Source organism: Spermophilus citellus, assembly GCF_964194105.1.
Source record: "Spermophilus citellus genome assembly, chromosome: 8".
Classification (NCBI taxonomy): domain Eukaryota; kingdom Metazoa; phylum Chordata; class Mammalia; order Rodentia; family Sciuridae; genus Spermophilus; species Spermophilus citellus.
Window position 1 is genome coordinate 115,698,402 of NC_138189.1, and position 18,203 is coordinate 115,716,604.

General features: G+C 35.8%; 1 protein-coding gene across 4 annotated transcripts in view; it reads left to right on the forward strand.

The window, feature by feature from the left end:
• The first annotated feature begins 462 nt into the window (after window positions 1-462).
• Window positions 463-18,203, forward strand: part of SNCA (synuclein alpha) — a 109,530-nt gene continuing 91,789 nt past the window's right edge. Inside the window, exons 1-5 of one of the 4 annotated variants that reach the window (XM_081303127.1) lie at window positions 927-1,573; window positions 1,881-1,945; window positions 3,074-3,219; window positions 9,888-9,929; window positions 16,340-16,482. In XM_081303127.1, coding sequence (XP_081159253.1) covers window positions 3,099-3,219; window positions 9,888-9,929; window positions 16,340-16,482 — 306 coding nt within the window. In that variant the 5' untranslated portion in view covers window positions 927-1,573; window positions 1,881-1,945; window positions 3,074-3,098. Of the gene's footprint in view, window positions 602-926; window positions 1,574-1,616; window positions 1,946-3,073; window positions 3,220-9,887; window positions 9,930-16,339; window positions 16,483-18,203 lie in introns of those variants that run through there. The other 3 variants (XM_081303129.1, XM_081303126.1, XM_081303128.1) reach the window with 3 other exon arrangements.

The following is an 18,203-nucleotide window of genomic DNA, read 5'->3' on the forward strand; positions in this document are numbered from 1 at the left end:
AAGGCTATTTTTTTTTTAAAAAAAAGGCATACTAAGGGTGAAGGAGTTCAAGCAATAAATCTCTTTCTCTTACAAACATATACGTGTGTGTGTGTGTGTGTGTGTGTACTTTTCTATATGTTTAATACATAATTATTTAATTCTTTTCCCTCCTGGTTTCAAAAGGTTGTATTTGGTCTAAGGATATCTAAAATGTCTTTACTTAAATTTTAAATAAAACTTAAACTTCATTTTACACAACATTTAGAACCTAAATGAGTATAAGAGTCAGAGAAAACATTTTTTTCTATAAAAATAAAAACAAAACAAAATTTAAAAATGCAGCAAAAAGTTGTTTTTCTTTCTAGTACTGTTCAGAATCCAGGCAAAGAAAGCAAAGGCTTTCTGCTGGAGGGAGGAGCTTGGTTCTCCATTCCGGTGGGATCCGGGAACAGCTGTTCTCCACTCAGCTCTGAAAGAGGTGAAAATGTATTAACCTATGCAAAGATTGTCTTGATGCTCGTGCTTGTACGTCTTTTTGTCTGAGTGTGTACGTGTGTGTGCTGGGAACTAGAGAGGGGGCTGTCAGCTCCGAGTGCAACCAGAACCAGAAGTCAGAAAGGTGAGTGCTATGCAGAATCTGCCTTTCAAAAATTGGATATGGTGCTCCCGGAGGGTAAAACCACACCGGATTTATCTCCTAGACCAATGTTCTTGGGTCTAGAAATAATGTCCCATTTCTAAGAGGGAATGTCTTATGATCGCTTGTTTTCGACGGCTGGGGAATATTTATTTCTTGCTCTACAGATGGGAAAAAAAAAAAAAAATCAGCGTCTGGCATCCGCTGATTGGTGGAAAAGAAAATGGTGATAGTGGGGTGGGAAGAGGATTTGCCCAGCCTCCTGGACCTGTAACTCTTCCGTAGTCGTCTTCTTTCCACCCGCGGGACCCTTTCGGGCTCTTGCCAGATTAAGAGCAAAAGAAAATCTTGGGGATGTTTGAACAAAAGCGACCCTTAACATTGTGTCTTAGACCCTATCGATCTCAATAATGCCAGGAAACGTGCTCCTGGTGGACTGGTTGTGAGCACCCTTGCCAAAGCCGCCTGACTCCCTCAGCTTCTTCCCAAGAGCTAAGCACTGTTTTTGGTGGTGACTCTGACGGGAGGGTCCCCAAGAGGAACCAAAGGAAAGCCCAAGACAGGGAAGCAGGTGGTGAGGGGAGCGGGGGAGACTAGAGCCCAAGCGTAATTGTGCCCGATAACCCCAAGAGCCCCCGTGACCCTGAACTCCAGGTGAAGCGCGGAACAGCCCACCTCTTCGCCGCCCGGACCTTAAAGGGGGGACTGCAGTTGGAGGTGCAACCTGCTCTCCCACCCCCATCCCCATCTCCATCCAAGAAAAGGAGCGAAGCGCACGCGGCAGCGAAAGCAGCGAGCGCGGGGAGAGGGGCGGGGAGAGGCGCTGACAAATCAGCTGTGGAGGCGGTGAGCCGCGGGGAAGGAGGAGGAAGAGGACGGGGGAGGAAGACCGAGACCACGAGAAGGGGGCCGGAGCGAGGGGGCTAGCGACCCAGCGCGGCGACGTGGAGTGAGGTGCGTGCTGGCTTTAGAGAGCCCTCGGGGACCCAGCCCCGCCTTTTCCATCCTCTGCTCTCTCTGCCTCCTTCCCTTTCGACCCTCTGTATCTTTTTCTCTGATCCTCCTGTGTGGGGGGACGGGGAGTGGCAATTCGACGACAGGTTCGCGGGTTTGCCTCCCACGCCCCCACTCTCTAGTCCCTGTGTTGTGCTGACAGCAGCCTCCACTGAGGACCACCCTCTCTCCTGGTGCCGCCTCCGCCCTTCCTATGTGCTCCTTTTCCTCCCTCTACCTATTTAAATAACATTTGGAAATTGTTTAGATTTAAAAAGGAAAAAAAAAAAAGAGGAGGAGGAATTGGAGTTCTGGAGACGCAGAGGGACACAGGTGAGTACCTGTAGATATAACCCCCCAGCTTTGGAAATTCTGGGGCGGCGGGGGGGACTGGTAGTAGGGGAGTCACCATGGACTCCTGGGAGGTGGTTTGGTGCAGCGTTGGCGACCAGCTGCATCGGGTCTTTGGGTACTTGCGGGTTAGTGAGCTTAAAGAAAGTAAATTGACCCAGGTTTCCTCCTGCTTCCTACACTCCCAGCTTCTCCTTCGCAGAGGTTGAGGGGTCAGGTTGCTCCTCCGGAATATGCTTTTGCTTGTGGAAACGCTAGGATGATGGATGCGTGAACATTCAACTTTTTTCTCTTATCACATCCCGCTCCCCCTCCCGCAGCCCGCTTACTCAATTTTCTCTGGAAAGTGAGGAAGCTGCGTTTGGTAAATAATTAAATGGAAGTGCAGAGAAGACAAGTCAACAGGTGGTGAGGGGTTAACAAGTGCGAGGCTCAAGGTCAGATACCACATTCTAGCTGAGGAACATGCTCTCTGGGTTGGCTGGCGCTAGACTGGAGTCTGCCCTTAGGATAGAGAGGACCTGCTCTGAGTAGATAGCCCAGGGCTGAGGTGGATGGTCTGCAGGATTAAAACCAGCGCTTTGGGGTTAGCCTTAACATAAGGTTCAGCCACATCTGGAGTGGGTAGTTAGTTCTCTTCCCTCCCCTCTCCTGGATCAACCTATAAGCCCTCGGCTTGGATTCATTTTAAGGATTCCCCTAACCCCAAGCCTCCAGCTCCCTTTCTTCTAAGCATGCTTCTAACTTTACTATTACCTTTTGGACCCTGGGAAGTTGAAAGACAGGGTCCATCTTTTCAAGCAACTCCACTTCTGAAATGCAGGAAGAACAACTCAGATAATTCATCCTAATCTATGTTTAGGTGACTAGACTTTTACTAGCCAATGTGGATGGGAGATGCTAAATTTTTAATACAAAAGCTAAAAAGACTGGTCTGTCCCATGGGTGAAATGGGGGTACTTTCAAGTCTCTCAGTCTCTCAGTCTTGGGGATTTCTACTGTTGTTCTTTAGTGTTTTTTTTTTTTTTTTTTTTTTTTAATCTTGGATGTTTTAATCTTGGTTGTTTTTGTCCAGATGTTCTCATTGGAAGTGTATTTTGTGTTCTCCAGGGTAGTCTCAAGAAAATCTTTAGCCATGGATGTATTCATGAAAGGACTTTCAAAGGCCAAGGAGGGAGTTGTGGCAGCTGCTGAAAAAACCAAGCAGGGTGTGGCAGAAGCAGCAGGAAAGACAAAAGAGGGTGTTCTCTATGTAGGTATGTAAACCCCAGATGTCATTTCATCTCTATTCATGACTGAAGGCTCAGAATGATTGATACTCTAAATGCTGGTGCTTCTTGCTTGATTCATTTTCGGGTGATCACTTCTCAAGAGGATGGTATGAGTCATAGCTGTCCATAGGTAGGTGAATGCAAATGTGTGTGTTTTAGCAAATAGTAAAAGATAAGGCTAATCTTTTGTATTTCCAGAATCATTTTGCTAGAAAACTAGGATTTTTATTTCTTCCTAAATGAAGATGAGCAATTAAGATAGAGGATGAGCATATGGGGTGGTATAGAAGGCATGGATGCTACTTCTAGGTTTATGGAATTAAAGAAAGCATGGTGTCAATCCACGGTAAGCGAGCAAACATTTATAGCCTGAAACCATTTTATGAATGCTTCTCATCAAAGTTTATAGCAGATCACTTTTACTTATTTTTCAAAGACTCTTTTTTTAATTGACTGAATCTCTCCACCAATTTTTTCTTAAAATATACTTTCTTTACTTTAAGATATTTTCAGAAAATCTTAAAATGAGTGTGAACAAGAGGGAAAAGATTGATAAGCTAATTTCAGCTTATTTTTTGTGAAGTGTGATTATGTATTTTAAATGAAATTTGCAGTACAGAATTAGTGACATCCAGGTAATTGCTGTCTCTCTCTCTATCCAGTTTTTAGATGTTTTGCAATTTCAGGCTTGCAACTATTCTTTGATATCAATTACTCAGTAACTTTGTTCTCTAATGTTATTTTTTTTAGAATGCTAAGACTTACTCCCTTAGTTTGTAATAAACACATAAACTATTGCATATTGATGTAATGTATTGCTCTTTTTCAGATAATGAATAGATCTTGTCATTTAGAACACTTATATGTTTTCATTATTAACTATGAGTTTGGGAAAGTAAAACGTTTTTATTTTTCAGAGATTAATTCTCTTATTTGCTGTTAAGTGATTGTATAATATTGTAATATGTTAATATGTCAAATATTCTAATAATGTTCAATGCTATTGTAGTATCAACACATGGTATATCTTACAAATTATTTATTGGTTATGTTCTGAAATCCAATTAAAAGTTGAACATGTATATAGGACTTAGGATGAAAAATGACCAACTGAAGACATGAGAACATGGTCCAGGTTTTGGTGAATATTTCTGGTAAAAGATCATGTAGTAATTATTTGGCTTTAAGATCCCAGTCTCAACTACTCAACTTTGCCGTTGAAGTGAAAGCAACCATAGATGATAATTAGTACGTCTGTGTTTCAAAAAAAAAACTTTACCTAAGAGGATAGTAGACTGAAATTGACCATAGGCCCATAGTTGGACTACTCATAAAGTGGAGAGAACACAGACTTGATGTTATATAGATCTAAGTTTTATATTACTTCTTACCTTTAGTGTCTTGGTGAAGGTACTTAATTTTTCTGAGTATTACTTCCCTCATTTGTAAAAATATGATCTAGAAAAATACAACTACTTTGTGGAATCTTTGTGAGAATGGCATAATAAAACAGGACATCTGAGTAATTGAGCACACTCTCAGTTATAAGAACTATGGTTATTACAATCAGATCAATTCTCCAAGAGAGCAATTACTTTGCCAATATGCTTTATTCTTATCTTTTTATCCTTTGTTACAAAAACCATTGTTAATAACAAGTTTGAAAGACTAGAAGTGATCAAAGAAAAATGTATAATTTCACTTTTGTCTGAAGAAGTTTGGAAGAAGCCTCAAAAGTAATCTCATTCCATATATAAAATACATATTTGAAAACTACCTTTTACATGATTGAAGAAGTATCATAACAATCAGTGTTATTTTTATGTATTTTTTCCTCCCTTGGTAAAATCTGTATACAGAAATTTTCAATTAGCCTACTTCAGTTTAGTAGATACAAATCTCCTCAATCACATGACTCACAAATTGTAAACTGGGATTCAAAAATCAAAAGCAGAAAACTTTAATTATCTTTATATAATATAAAGTATTGAAAAATAAATGCAAGAAAATGATGATCTTCACAATTCTTCTAGCATCCTGCTCAACCAGCAATGTGGTCACCGGTGTGACTGATCTCAAATGCTCAAGTCACAGTATGCTTTCACCTCACAGGTTGAGAAAGTCAACACAGCATATGCAAAAATTGTACAGTGGAGCTCTTGAAAATCCCAGGTGTTACTTGTGATCTTGTCTAGCCTGCACCCCTGTGAGGTGGTGAGAGAGGTGAGATAGGGAAGGAGTGGGCTACCTTAGCTCAAAGAGGTCATCAGCTCTGCTAGCCCTTCAGCTTTGATATCTTGCTATCACATAGCCCCTTGGTACTTATTTTGTAGTATGTTTTATCAGTTAGAGATTGCTCATGAGTTAAGGGTTAATAATCAATTAAATTAAATTACCAATGAACAATTATGACAGCAAAGAACAGGTCATTGGCTTGGTGTGTGTATGTGTGTGTGTGTGTGTGTGTGTGTGTGTGTGTGTAAACTTCATAGGGACTCTTGTCTTTGATTCTAAGTGCATTCCACAATTTAACCAAGGGTCAAATTCTCAGGTACTGCTGAGGCAGAGAGGGAAAACCAGATCAGCCATTAAACTTTTCCACAATTATTTATTTACTTTTAAAAATGTGGAGTGCAGGGTGTGAGGGTGAGGGATAGAGATGAGAGACATTCTTTTAAATACAAGGTGTTCTTATTGTGCATTGCCCAGTATACACAGATTACAGTTAACACAAAGTCACACCTGTCCCCTAACAGCACAATTTAAATTTCTGTTATCACAGTGCATAAATTGAGAGTAACTGCACAAGGCATAAAATTTACTGCTAGCTCTTCAGCCCCCATACCATTGCATAAATAACAGAATTGCATTATACTCAACAACTAAACTACATCACCTTTATAGTTTGTCAGTGATTTGTCACTTTGCATTTGTCATGCTGTTTATGCAGAAGCATCACCTGTAGTTGTATAGCCTCCTTGTCTTCTAGTGATCAATCCATGTGATATTTCACAGAAGTGCACAATAGGCACAGCAAAGAGGCCCACAAAGATGAAACAAATAAGTGAAGTAGAAAATGCTGGAAGTAAAATTTGAATCAAACACGTGTTGATTTATTGAAGAAATAGCTGATCACAGGAATATGGTTACTAGTATAGTTCAGAGACTCTAGGTATGCTGTCAAGAAGACTCTGTGAAAGTAAAGTATATCAACATTAGGGAGGAGGGGCTGGATTGGTTGGAGTGTTATCAGAGGAAGTAATGTCACAAAACACTTTAAGAAACTATCAGGGAGATATTATCATATCAAAAGTGCAAAGGATAACATTGTGGAAATTGATCTAAACTTAGAAAGACTATGATGGTTCTTTAAAACCTAAAAAGGTGGGGCTGGGGATGTGGCTCAAGCGGTAGCACACTCACCTGGCATACGTGCAGCCCAGGTGCGGCCCAGGTTCGATCCTCAGCACCACATACAAACAAAGATGTTGTGTCCGCTGAAAACTAAAAAATAAATATTAAAAAATTATCTCTCTCTCTCTCACTCACTCTCTCTCTCTCTCTCACTCTCTCTTTAAAAAAAACCAAACAAACATAAAAAGGTGCCCAAATAGAAAGTTATGCAATGATAAAGCAAACACTGTTTTAAACTTCTTTTTTTAAAAACTGGGGATTGAACCTGGGGGTATTTTATCACTGAATTACATCTCTGGCCTTTTTTATTTTTTATTTATGAGACAGGGTCTTGCTAAGTTATTTAAGGCCTCACTAAATTGCTGAGGCTGGTCTCAAACTTGTGATCCTTCTGCCCCAGCCTCTGTAGTTGCTGGGATTATAGGAATGTGCCAACATGTCCAACTTAAACTACTTTTGATAAAATTTTTATGAAGCAATAAAACACTTTGATTGTTAATATTTTGAATTACAGTATACTAAATAAATAGCGTTTTAAGAGTAAGTTAAATTAATTTTAACATTTTTATTTCTTTATGTATTTATAAATAAGATTAAATTATCTTATTTCAACAATAAAGGTCATAAGACAATCAGGTTTTTCTACTGACTACTTGTAATTTTCCACTCATTAATTATTAAGATAACTTACAGAGCTTTGGCTCAGTGCATCTCACAATGTCACAATACCATTTAAAAATGAACCTTGTCTGGAATGTTGTATTATATATAATGCTATAATATATACTTTGACATATTTAACAACCGTACATCTTCATTTTTATGACATTTACAATTTGGTGCTTTGTCCTCTGCTTTAAACTGCAAATCCCTTTGCAAACATTATTTATGAAGAATAATACTTATCACTAAGTATTTGCTATATACTAAACATGCCTTAAGAACTTCATATGAATTATTTCCTTTTATCATCATGTAGACCAGTAATATGTATTTGCCTATTTTGAGGTGATATGAATATTAAAACCCAGACATTCTGAATCCAAAGACTACATGCTTAACTATAAAGCTTTAGTTTATGTTTTATTTGTGTTGGGGGGGGCTCTTTACATTGATATTGAAGATTCTTAAGTATACTTATTTTATTAAATCTGGAAAGTTCCATTGGCTATTTTTATACCTTATAAAATAGCAAAGGTTCAATAGGTTCAGATATGATGCATGCACAGTTCACTTAATGCCATATTTTTATATGTTCAAACATATTCAATAAATATTTTCAATATGATCTTATGTATTTATTTAGATCATCTTATCAATCATATTATTAGATCATGAAAGTCTTCTAAATTTTAAATAAATTTGTATCTAGAAACAACCTCAGATAAAACATTTTTCAAAGTTTGATTCATGAATTACGAGCAAGAGATAACGAAGATTATTAAAAATTTAAATATCTGTACAATGTATTTTCTTACCATTTGGACTCTGACTTGATGGTCAGCATTTTAAAACCAGCACAACCACTAAGTAATCATATTCTGTCCCCACGGTTTTAAAAACCTTTTTATTTTGAGAGTAGTTGATTAATTTATTTATTAAATTTGCTGAAAAGGAAACTGAGGCTCCCTTACAATTTTCTGGTTTGTTTTAAAAAAACATTGCTAGTTATTTCTTGTATACTCAGGAAGGGTTTTACAAAATTTAGTGCATTTTTTAAATGAAGCTTAATAATTATCTTAATGTTCACATATGAGTTTAAATCCTTTTCAGCTTTTATGTCCTCATTTCCTTATATTCTAGGTCTTGATAGAGCAACATTATTTGAGGTTTAGAATAGCTTTTAAATGAATCTCAAATCTATTTGCTATTTTATTTTAGTCCAAAAAAAACCTTTTAGTCCAAAAAAAAAATGGTGTCAACTATACTGAAAATTCAACCTCAGAGAGGTTATGAATGAAATAATTAAGAAACATAGTTTGACTAATGCATGTAATAAGTATTTGTTTGTAAATTTAGTAATGGTCAAGGTTTGAAGGAAATTCTTATCTTACATTTATGTCCTTATTTCCTTACATTCTAGGTCTTGATAGAGTGACATTATTTGAGGTTTAGAATAGCTTTTAGATGAATCTCAAATCTATTTGCTATTTTATTTTAGTCCAAAAAATCCTTTTAATCCCAAAAAATGGTGTCAACTATACTGAAAATTTAACCTCAGAGATTATGAATGAAATAATTAAGAAACATAGTTTGAATAATGCATGTAGTAACTATTTGTTTGTAAATTTAGTAATGGTCAAGGTTTGAAGGAAATTCTTTTCTTACATATGAACCAAGGTTGAATGTGCTTGTAGCCTATTAGTATATAGCACTGGGCAAAGCACTGTGGTTTTTAATTTCCTCAGGTATGAATTGGGCAAAATGCACTTCTATTACATGAATATCATAGAGATTAAATGAGATTTAATAAGCCTTTTACATAATAGCTGCTTGACAAATGTTACTGCCTTCTTTTGCCTTCCATCTGTGTTTCTGGGATATCTCATCTATTGGGCTGTGCTTTTGTGGTTTCAACAGCTCTGAATCTAAAATCTTTTTCTCACTAACTCCAGTGTTATCTCACTTTTTGTCTTTCTGTATGTGGAACTGTGAAGTGGGAAGCAAGGGAATAAAAGGTCATTTCATGTCCAAGTCTTTTCTTTCATTTTTTAAATTAAGTGTATTTTATTAACTGATATAGAAAAACACAAAATTGTTTATATTAATAGAGTACCATGTGATGTTTTGATACACACACACACACACACACACACACATATTATGTAATCAGCTTAAACATATTCATCTCAAACATTTATTATTTCTTTATGGTGAAAACGTCCAAAAATCTCTTCCTCCAGCTTTTTGAGATATATAGTGCACAGTTGCTCTCTGTAATCATTGTGCAGGACCACCTCAGAACTTCCTACTGCTGTATAACTGCAACTTAGGGTCCACTGATCAACCTCTCCCTACCTCACCTCCCTCCTGTTAGCTTTGATTTCTTCTATCTGTGGTAGTGATTACTCAATTTCCTCCAGTTTCCTTTTGTTTTTATTTTTGGTATCCTCAGGAATATCTTGACACATGGACTTCTGAAGATTGAGATTTTAAAATTTGGTTCTATTTAAAATTGGCTAACTAATCATCTAAGGATGATTTGAGACTTATGTTTTGAATTTTTTTTTGTTTTATAGGTTCCAAAACCAAGGAGGGAGTGGTTCATGGTGTGACAACAGGTAAGCTCTCAGAGACTTATATCCAGGGATAACATTCCAAATATTGGGTAACCAATAGGGCATTAGCATTGATTATTTAGAATGTAATTGTAAACAACTACTGTGCCTATAGAGAAGCATTCTAAGGGAGTATTAGCCTAATTTAAACTTACTTATTTATGAATGTTTTAATTATACATATTCATCAAAAACAAGAAAGACATATATTTTAATTGCCAAGAATTGCTAAGACTTTGCATTGACCTGCTCTGTTTAATCTATAGTCATTGGGCATTCAGGTATTCCAACCAAAAATCAGCAAACTGCTAGCATTAACAAAATGTGAAGGTTATTATTTGTCAAAATATTAACATAAAATTTCAAGTCCAATAAAATATTCTGGCCATAAATTATGCTAATTATATTATTTCTTTTATGATTCAGAATACATTATAGAAAATGCCCTTGAGGTGATTATAAATTGTTAACTATATTTATCTCTACTTGGCCCAATTGTGTCAATAATTTGAATAAGTCTATAAGAAGATTTATAATTAAAAAGTAAAAAGAATAGTGAAAATGATGGTCATGATGAGCATCAGGAGGATGAGGATAATAATGATAGAAATAGAAAAATCAAAGGAGAATCAAAATTTAACAAATTATCCTATAGACTCACTGCCATTGTTCCATGTTTTGATGACTCCCTTTCCTGACAGGTGTGCTGAGATGAGATACCATCAGAAACATGAATCATATCACCAGAAAGCCTTAAATATAATAGTGCTTCACCAAAATAACATGTTTTGTGTCACTAAATTATAAAATGGAGATGGGGAAAATGAAATAGGAATCTTAAATCAGTTGCTAGTTACGACTGCAAACACTAGAGTCAATCCTCTCGGGTTCAAATTTCTGCTTATACACACCAGCTGTGTGATGTTCTGCATGATTCTTAACCTCTGTGTGATTTAATTTACTCATCCGTAAAAGAATTAAATGAATCCATATACACAAAGCATTAGAAAACTGAAAGCAAATAGTATGCACTATACAAGTATCATTTCTTTCTAGTGGGCCTTTCTTAAGCAACAATTTTATAGCATATGAATAAAAGCATCTCGTATGTCTTTTTTTGGGGGGGGGGTGATGGGCTACTGGGGATTGAACCAAGAGGAACTTTACCACTGAGCTACAACTCCAGCCCTTTTTATTTTTTATTTTGAGACAGGATCTCAGTAAGTTGCTTAGGGTTTTTCTAAGTTGCTAAGGTTGGCCTCTAAATTTCGATCCTCCTGTTCAGCCTCTCCAGCCACTGGGATGACAGGTGTGGGCCACCACCCCCATCTCATATGCCTTTTGAATTTATATTTTTTATAAAACTGAAACTACAAAATAAAACAGAACTCTTTGACAACTGATTCTATTAAAAGCTAATTATGCAGCTTTCGTTTACTCTGTTGTAATCCAATATATAATGCAGAGAACTAGGCAAGTAAAGGCACTGCATTGATTACCTTCCTGGAGCCTTCTGTAAATATTATCAACCTTGATTTTTGTAACAACTGGATAGCAGACAGGAGGAGGCTATATTATCTGAAGGCAGCCAACCTAGATTAATGGTATTCCATTATGACACTCGAGGGTAAATCATGTGGCTTAGAAAGAAGACAGCAAGTCCCAATATTTCCATCTGCTGAAAATCACAGAAGCTTACTAATACTTACTGATGTCTAAAGGAAACTATGAAGATGAGCTACAAGGATTAAATGTTGACAAGTTTGGAAATTTTCAGTCTTTTCCAGAATGTAATTATGAGTGTGTGTGTGTGTGTGTGTGTGTGTGTGTGTGTGAGAGAGAGAGAGAGAGAGGGGGGGGGGGGACAGAGGGAGAGAGAGGGAGAGAGGCACTCAACATTTTACAAAATATTCTCTGAAGTAAAATAGCCCATGAGCTTATGTTTCTATGGTTTGGTAATGTCATAAATTGTATAGTGTAATCCTTCCTTTACCATGTTAAAGAACAAGAAATGTTCTTCGGTAAAATAAATTTTCATAACAGTTTAATCCAGGGTTTTTCAACCTTATTTGACTCTTGAAAGTTTCTTTCAATAGTTATAGGGTCAAGAGAAACTAGTGTTTCACAGAAAACTATGGGAAAGGCCCTTAGGTAGCAAGGATATAGTGGTTTAGGCTTGGTCAATAGTACAGTCACCATACTAGTTAATGACCCTGGAAGTAGCAGAATATCAAAAAGATGTCATAATTACTCTGACTCTGAGAAGGCATTTCAAGTAACTAGCTGCAATAAGTGCCACTCCTCTTCCACATCAGATAAACACACTAATTAATTTGTTGTATTTATTATCAAACCCAAATTCCAGTTATGAGGATAAGTAAGTTTGTGATAATCACTTCAGTGTATAAGGAGAGAGAGAACTGATTGCTTATTATACTTCGTCTAAAATGTTTATATAGGAATATCATAACTGTTAAATAAATGTTGTTCATTATTGTCTTTATTGAGGAAAGCAAGAAAATATTTTATAGTACATACATTATCCAATATTGTTAGAAGAATACTTTCCCCAAGATTCAGCTTGTGAGTTGCTTGTGCAGAAATATAGATTTCAGTCAACTTATGCCAGGGATTTTCTATCAATAAAATCTAAAGAAGTAAATTCTCTAAGTAGATAATTTCAAGGTAAAAAAAAGAAAGCTTCACTTTAAATCCTGGCATTTTTTGGGCCTCAGAAAATTATATTTAAGTTGTCAACCAAAGCATAATGTTAAAGGAATATATGAGAATGTTTTAGATTAGACTAACTGAAACACATGACTTTTTTTTAATGGTTGTAGTTGGACATAATACCTTTATTTTATTTACTTATATGTGGTGCTGAGGATTGAACCCAGGGCCTCACATGTGCTAGGCGAGCGCTCTACTGCTGATCCACAGCCATAGCCATGAAACACATGTTTGGAGAGATGCTTTAAACGTAAATTAGGATAGGCCAGGTGCAGTGCCTGTAATCCCAGTGATGTGGGAGGCTGAGACAGGAGTATTGCAAGCTTGAGTCCAGCCAGTCTCAACAATTTAGAGAGGCCCTAAGCGACTGTCTCATAATGAAAAACATAAAGAGCTAGAATGTAACTCAATGGTAAAACACTCATAGGTTCAATATCTAGCACACACACAAAAATAAAAAACAGAAAACAAAAAACCAGAAACACACACACCTCACATATATGTAGATTTTTTTCATATAAGTATGGTATAAAGAAATGTCGAACACTGGATATTTTCTGAAAGTTTTGATTCTTATCAACAGAAATTTATTACATCACAATAAAACATACCAAAACTCATTTTCAACATGATTTAATAATATTCCTCAGTAAATTGTTTTAAATTTACTTTCCCCAAATCTAGAATTTGTATACCAATTCAAACTAGAGCTTCTTATTTTATAGTTTTGTTTAATGTCAAAGATTAGATTTACTGTATTCTAAAACTTGGTTCTGTATTTCCATTTTGGAATTTTAACTTAGCTAAATAAGATGTAAATTTAATGATTGAAATTAATGTAAACATTTAAGATAGACACTATATTCCTTTTAGTACATTCCAAATTATGTGTTGACTGTCTATTAAGGGATAATATAGGAAAAATAAAGCAGGCTCCTTTTATTTGAAATAAAATAGGGCAGATGAAGAGGAGCTGACTAGTGGTTAATAGATGATTATAGTTCAAGGCAGAAGGAAGTTCAATAGCAGAGTATGTCTAAAACTTTATGAAGTCATGTGGTGAGGAAAATAGGTACTTTTGGGAAAAGGTTTTTTTGTTTTGTTTTGTTTTGTTTTAAATGGAATATGACATTTGAGCTGAGTTTCAGCAAAAGCAGTTGAGTCTGCTTAGTGAACAGGAATGGGAAAAAGGCTTCAAACCAGATGGAGCTGTGTGGACAAAAATGGGAAAGACTGGCACATTGGGAAGGAGATAAGTGAATTCAAAATATTATAGTATCTGTTGGTTGGGAGGAAAGTAATCCTTTGTGGTCCCAATTATAAGTTCTTTTCTTTTCTCTTAAAATTAAATACCATTCATTAAATCCAAGTCTACTGATTTGCATTTCTCTGGGTTCCTTTTGTTCTGGCATCTCAGTGAGTAGAAAAACAGTCTAAAAGACCTTAAATGGGAAATACTAAGGTCAAGGTCAGGGGAGATCCTCTTGGAATAATCAATCCTAGAAAAATCTCTTCAGATGTGTCTGTTATTGCTATCTGAACATTCTGCCATTTATAATGGAATTAATTTATTTGCTATTAAAATAAGCCTAGTGAAATTATAGTAACATACAAGGTTAATTTTACTGTGAAGTTTATATGTGTTAAAACAATATATTAAAGTTTATACATATGTAAAGGATTATCTGCATACTGTAAAATTCATGGCTGGCAGAAAAACCGTGAGTCTGTTAAAAAAAAAATCAAAACCTATTTTTGTCTTGCTTTAAGATTTTATGACAAGAAAATGTTCGTCTTGAGCAAAACTTTCTATTCGTGTTCTTGGAAAAGAAAAGAAATGACAATTTAAACCATACAATTCACTATTTTTAAAGGATCGGCATTCCAGGAATGTTAAAGTCATAAAATTTTCAGGACAGTCTTTCACTGGCATTTGAATAGAACTTGAATTGTGGTTAGCAATGATTCTTCAAGAGGTATCAGCCATGACCTAAAAGGGAAGACAGTAGGTAATCTACAAAATTCTAGTCTAAAAGGCAGATAGATACAGAGCAACATCAGCTGTGGACTCTTTTTGGTTTTAAGCTTTGTGATCCATGTCAGGCTTCCCCACACTGCTTGGACTAAAGAGTCCTTACAAACCACATTTGCTTCTATGACCTCAGCCCTTCCTGCTTAACTATTGGCCTTTCCAGCTAATGATGTCAGCTCTGCATAGTATAATGATCATGTGATAACACTTAAGAGCTGATATAGTGTAACTCTTTGGGGTCACCATACTGAGGCTTATCTGGAGAGTATAAAACATGATGAAAAAATGGTCTTTTTATTTGTTTAGGAGAGTGCCTGAGGAAGAGTATCCCTCAAAAGCAAAGGATTTCTTAAGTTTGGAGGGAAAAACAAAGGATAAGTTTGTGAGATAAAATGAAAGGCAAACATGACATACATGTAGATGAGATGCAAAACCTAAGGCTTTGACAGAGGTTTGGATGAAGAGGAGCTGTTTCATTTCTCTACTGACCTTGGAAATATTAAAAGAACAGAATCTCTTTCTTTGGTTATTTTTTTTTCAAATAACCCTTTAGTTGATTGAAAAAAAAAAACAACACAGAACCTTTTTTAAATTGGAGCTTTCTTTATGCAATCTTACGGAAATAATATGGAAATATCATTCAGCACTTAGATATAATTCTTGAATATCTTGGAGAATTTTTGATATGAAGTTAAGATCTCTACTTACAAATCCAGTCTGTAGTATTAACACTGCCTTCTCTTAAGTTTTGTTTTATTTTATTTTATTTTACTAAGATAAACTGAGTGACAAATGAAACTGTTATCAGACTCAAAGTCAGGCTCCTAAGTTCCCATTGAACTTATGGAAATCAATTTTATTACTAAGAACCCTTCTGTTTTCTAAAAGGATAGAAGTTGCCTTCTATTGTTGTTTATTTCTAGCATGTGTAGGTAACATGTATACTATCTTACCTGAAAGGCTTAGGACCAGTAATGTTTCAAATTTCAATTTTTCCTTTTTTGGTTCTGGAATATTTACATATAAATAAGGAGATATCTTAAGAAAGGGACTGATGGGACCCAAGTGTAAACAGAATTTCTTTGTTTCATATACATTTTATATGAATCTTGGAAATAATTTTATATGACATTTTAAATAATATTGTGTGGTTCCATGTTGGTTCCCAAAAGTTTTGAGTTTTAGGAGCATTTCCAATTTTGGATCATTGGATTAGTGATGCTTCACCTGTAAGCAGTAAGTGTTATATTACTTTGGAGGTGTGGTGAAAACGAGTTTGCTGAGTGAGATCAAAGAATCGGTACTGAAAATGAAATAAAGAAATGCATTTCATGCTGAGACTGATTCAACTGTAACTAATCCTGTAGTATGGCTTTAGGAACACTTTCCTCAATATAAATCCAACCCAAACTGCTAATGAGTGTATGTTCATGATAATTAAATTTGAAGCACCTTTTAGCATTGTGCACAATTACAATGAAATGCTTCAGCAAAGATTGAATCTTGGTAGATTTTGTTTCTTCTGATTCCTTCATCACATCATCTAAGGCTTATGTCAATACAGATGTATAGAAGTTCACAGTAGCAAGTATTTAAAGTCACTGTCATCCCACCATGCATTAATCTTATCGTTGCTTTTGATTTGTTCAAGTGGCTGAGAAGACCAAAGAGCAAGTGACAAATGTTGGAGGGGCAGTGGTGACCGGTGTGACAGCAGTAGCCCAGAAGACGGTGGAGGGCGCAGGGAACATTGCAGCTGCCACTGGCTTTGTCAAAAAGGACCAGCTGGGCAAGGTACGGTTGCCTACGTTTTTATGCTATATTTATAAGGTCGTGAAGTCGTGGTTCATTTTCCCTTGAGGGAAGAGGCAGGAATAATATGCTTCCTGTGAGGGATGGCTGCCTGACCCTCCCTTCTTAAAAAAAAAAAAAAATTACTATCTTTATATGGATTTTGTTCTTTGCAGTAATAACCCAGAGAAATGCTGTATAAATTGTACAATAATCATGATTGTTTCAATTTCTGGAAGAAAGTTAATGAGACGAACAATGTAGTAAATGCCAAAAGGATCAGTGACATTTCATAAAGAATGGGTGCTTACATGTGAACTATGAATCTTAGAATTTCTCTTTGTTGGAATAACAAATCTCTTTGTGCCTGTGTTCTCAATTTCTAAAATGAAGATCTTTTAGTTGATTACTGTACAATGACATCATCTCCTATTAAATGCCATATTTGCATATCAAATAACAGCTTTTTACAAATATATGTTGGTCAGAACAGAGAAAGTTAAAATGCATACCAATCAGATCATGGTTCTGGAGTGATTCATAAATTTTCAGAAGAATTTTAACTTTGCATATCTTGATAAATTCAGGACTCTACTAAGATTATATAATAGGTCTTATGACTTTCATCTTAAATACAGAAATAATAGAGTATGAAATGTGAACCAAAGATGAAATTTTACGTATTTCATGATCACAACATCAGGATGATTTTTGCTTTACCCCTAGCACAGTGGTTTCCTTGCTATTCCTTGAACAAATCAAGCATAACCTGGCTCTGTTTCCTTCTCTGCTTAGAAAGCTCTTCCCCAAGATTGCTCACTCCCTCATCTCCTCAGGACTTTTTGAAATGACACCTTCTTGGTGAAGCCTGCATTGACCTATTTAAAATTGGAAACCTCTCCTGTGATATTCTCCATCTTTCTACTCTGTCTCATCACCCTTCCCCCTTTTTTGCCCAAGTGTTTATTGTCTTTTAAAATAATAATTTACTTATTTTTACATATGTTGTTTATTTCATTTCTCCTCTTGCACAAAGTAAGGATTATGAGAGTGGAATGTGTTTATTTTGTTCACTGATATTTGACAGGGGTCCAGGAGAATTTCCAGCCATGTGAGATAATTAATGAATTTTATTAAATTAAGGATAGATGAAAGGAAGAAAATATGTGAATAAGCAGAGTGACTTTCTGAGTCTTTTGTAATCATGTGCATTCTATAAGAACATCAGTTATTCAGCCATCCATTCAAAGGTTATAATCAAAGTGTTTTGGTGATGGATTTTTTTTTAAATTATTGTTTTGATAACTGTGAGAAAGGAGCTTTGTGTGGATAGACTTTTTGTGTGTGTGTGTGTGTGTGTGTGTGTGTCTGTGTGTGTGTGCATGTATATAACTGATCCTTGTATAATCCTAAGTAGCAGGACTACCTTGGTGGCCCATTAAAATATTGATAATAAAGAGGAAGGACTAGAAATTGGTGATATATTTACATTTTCCATATGTAGTTACATTGTCTGGCCAATTAATGGTAATCATGGAAAATCTGGACTGGGCTTCTATAGAATTCCTTCAGCTAACATTTAAATGTATGCTTCACTATAGCCATGCACCTGTGTACAGAATGTTTTTTTCCAATAATCTTATTCGTGCTAATAGTTATACTGATTCCTATTTCCAATTTGAAATTATGTTCATAGCTTTATTGCATTCAGAAGTTACAAAGGA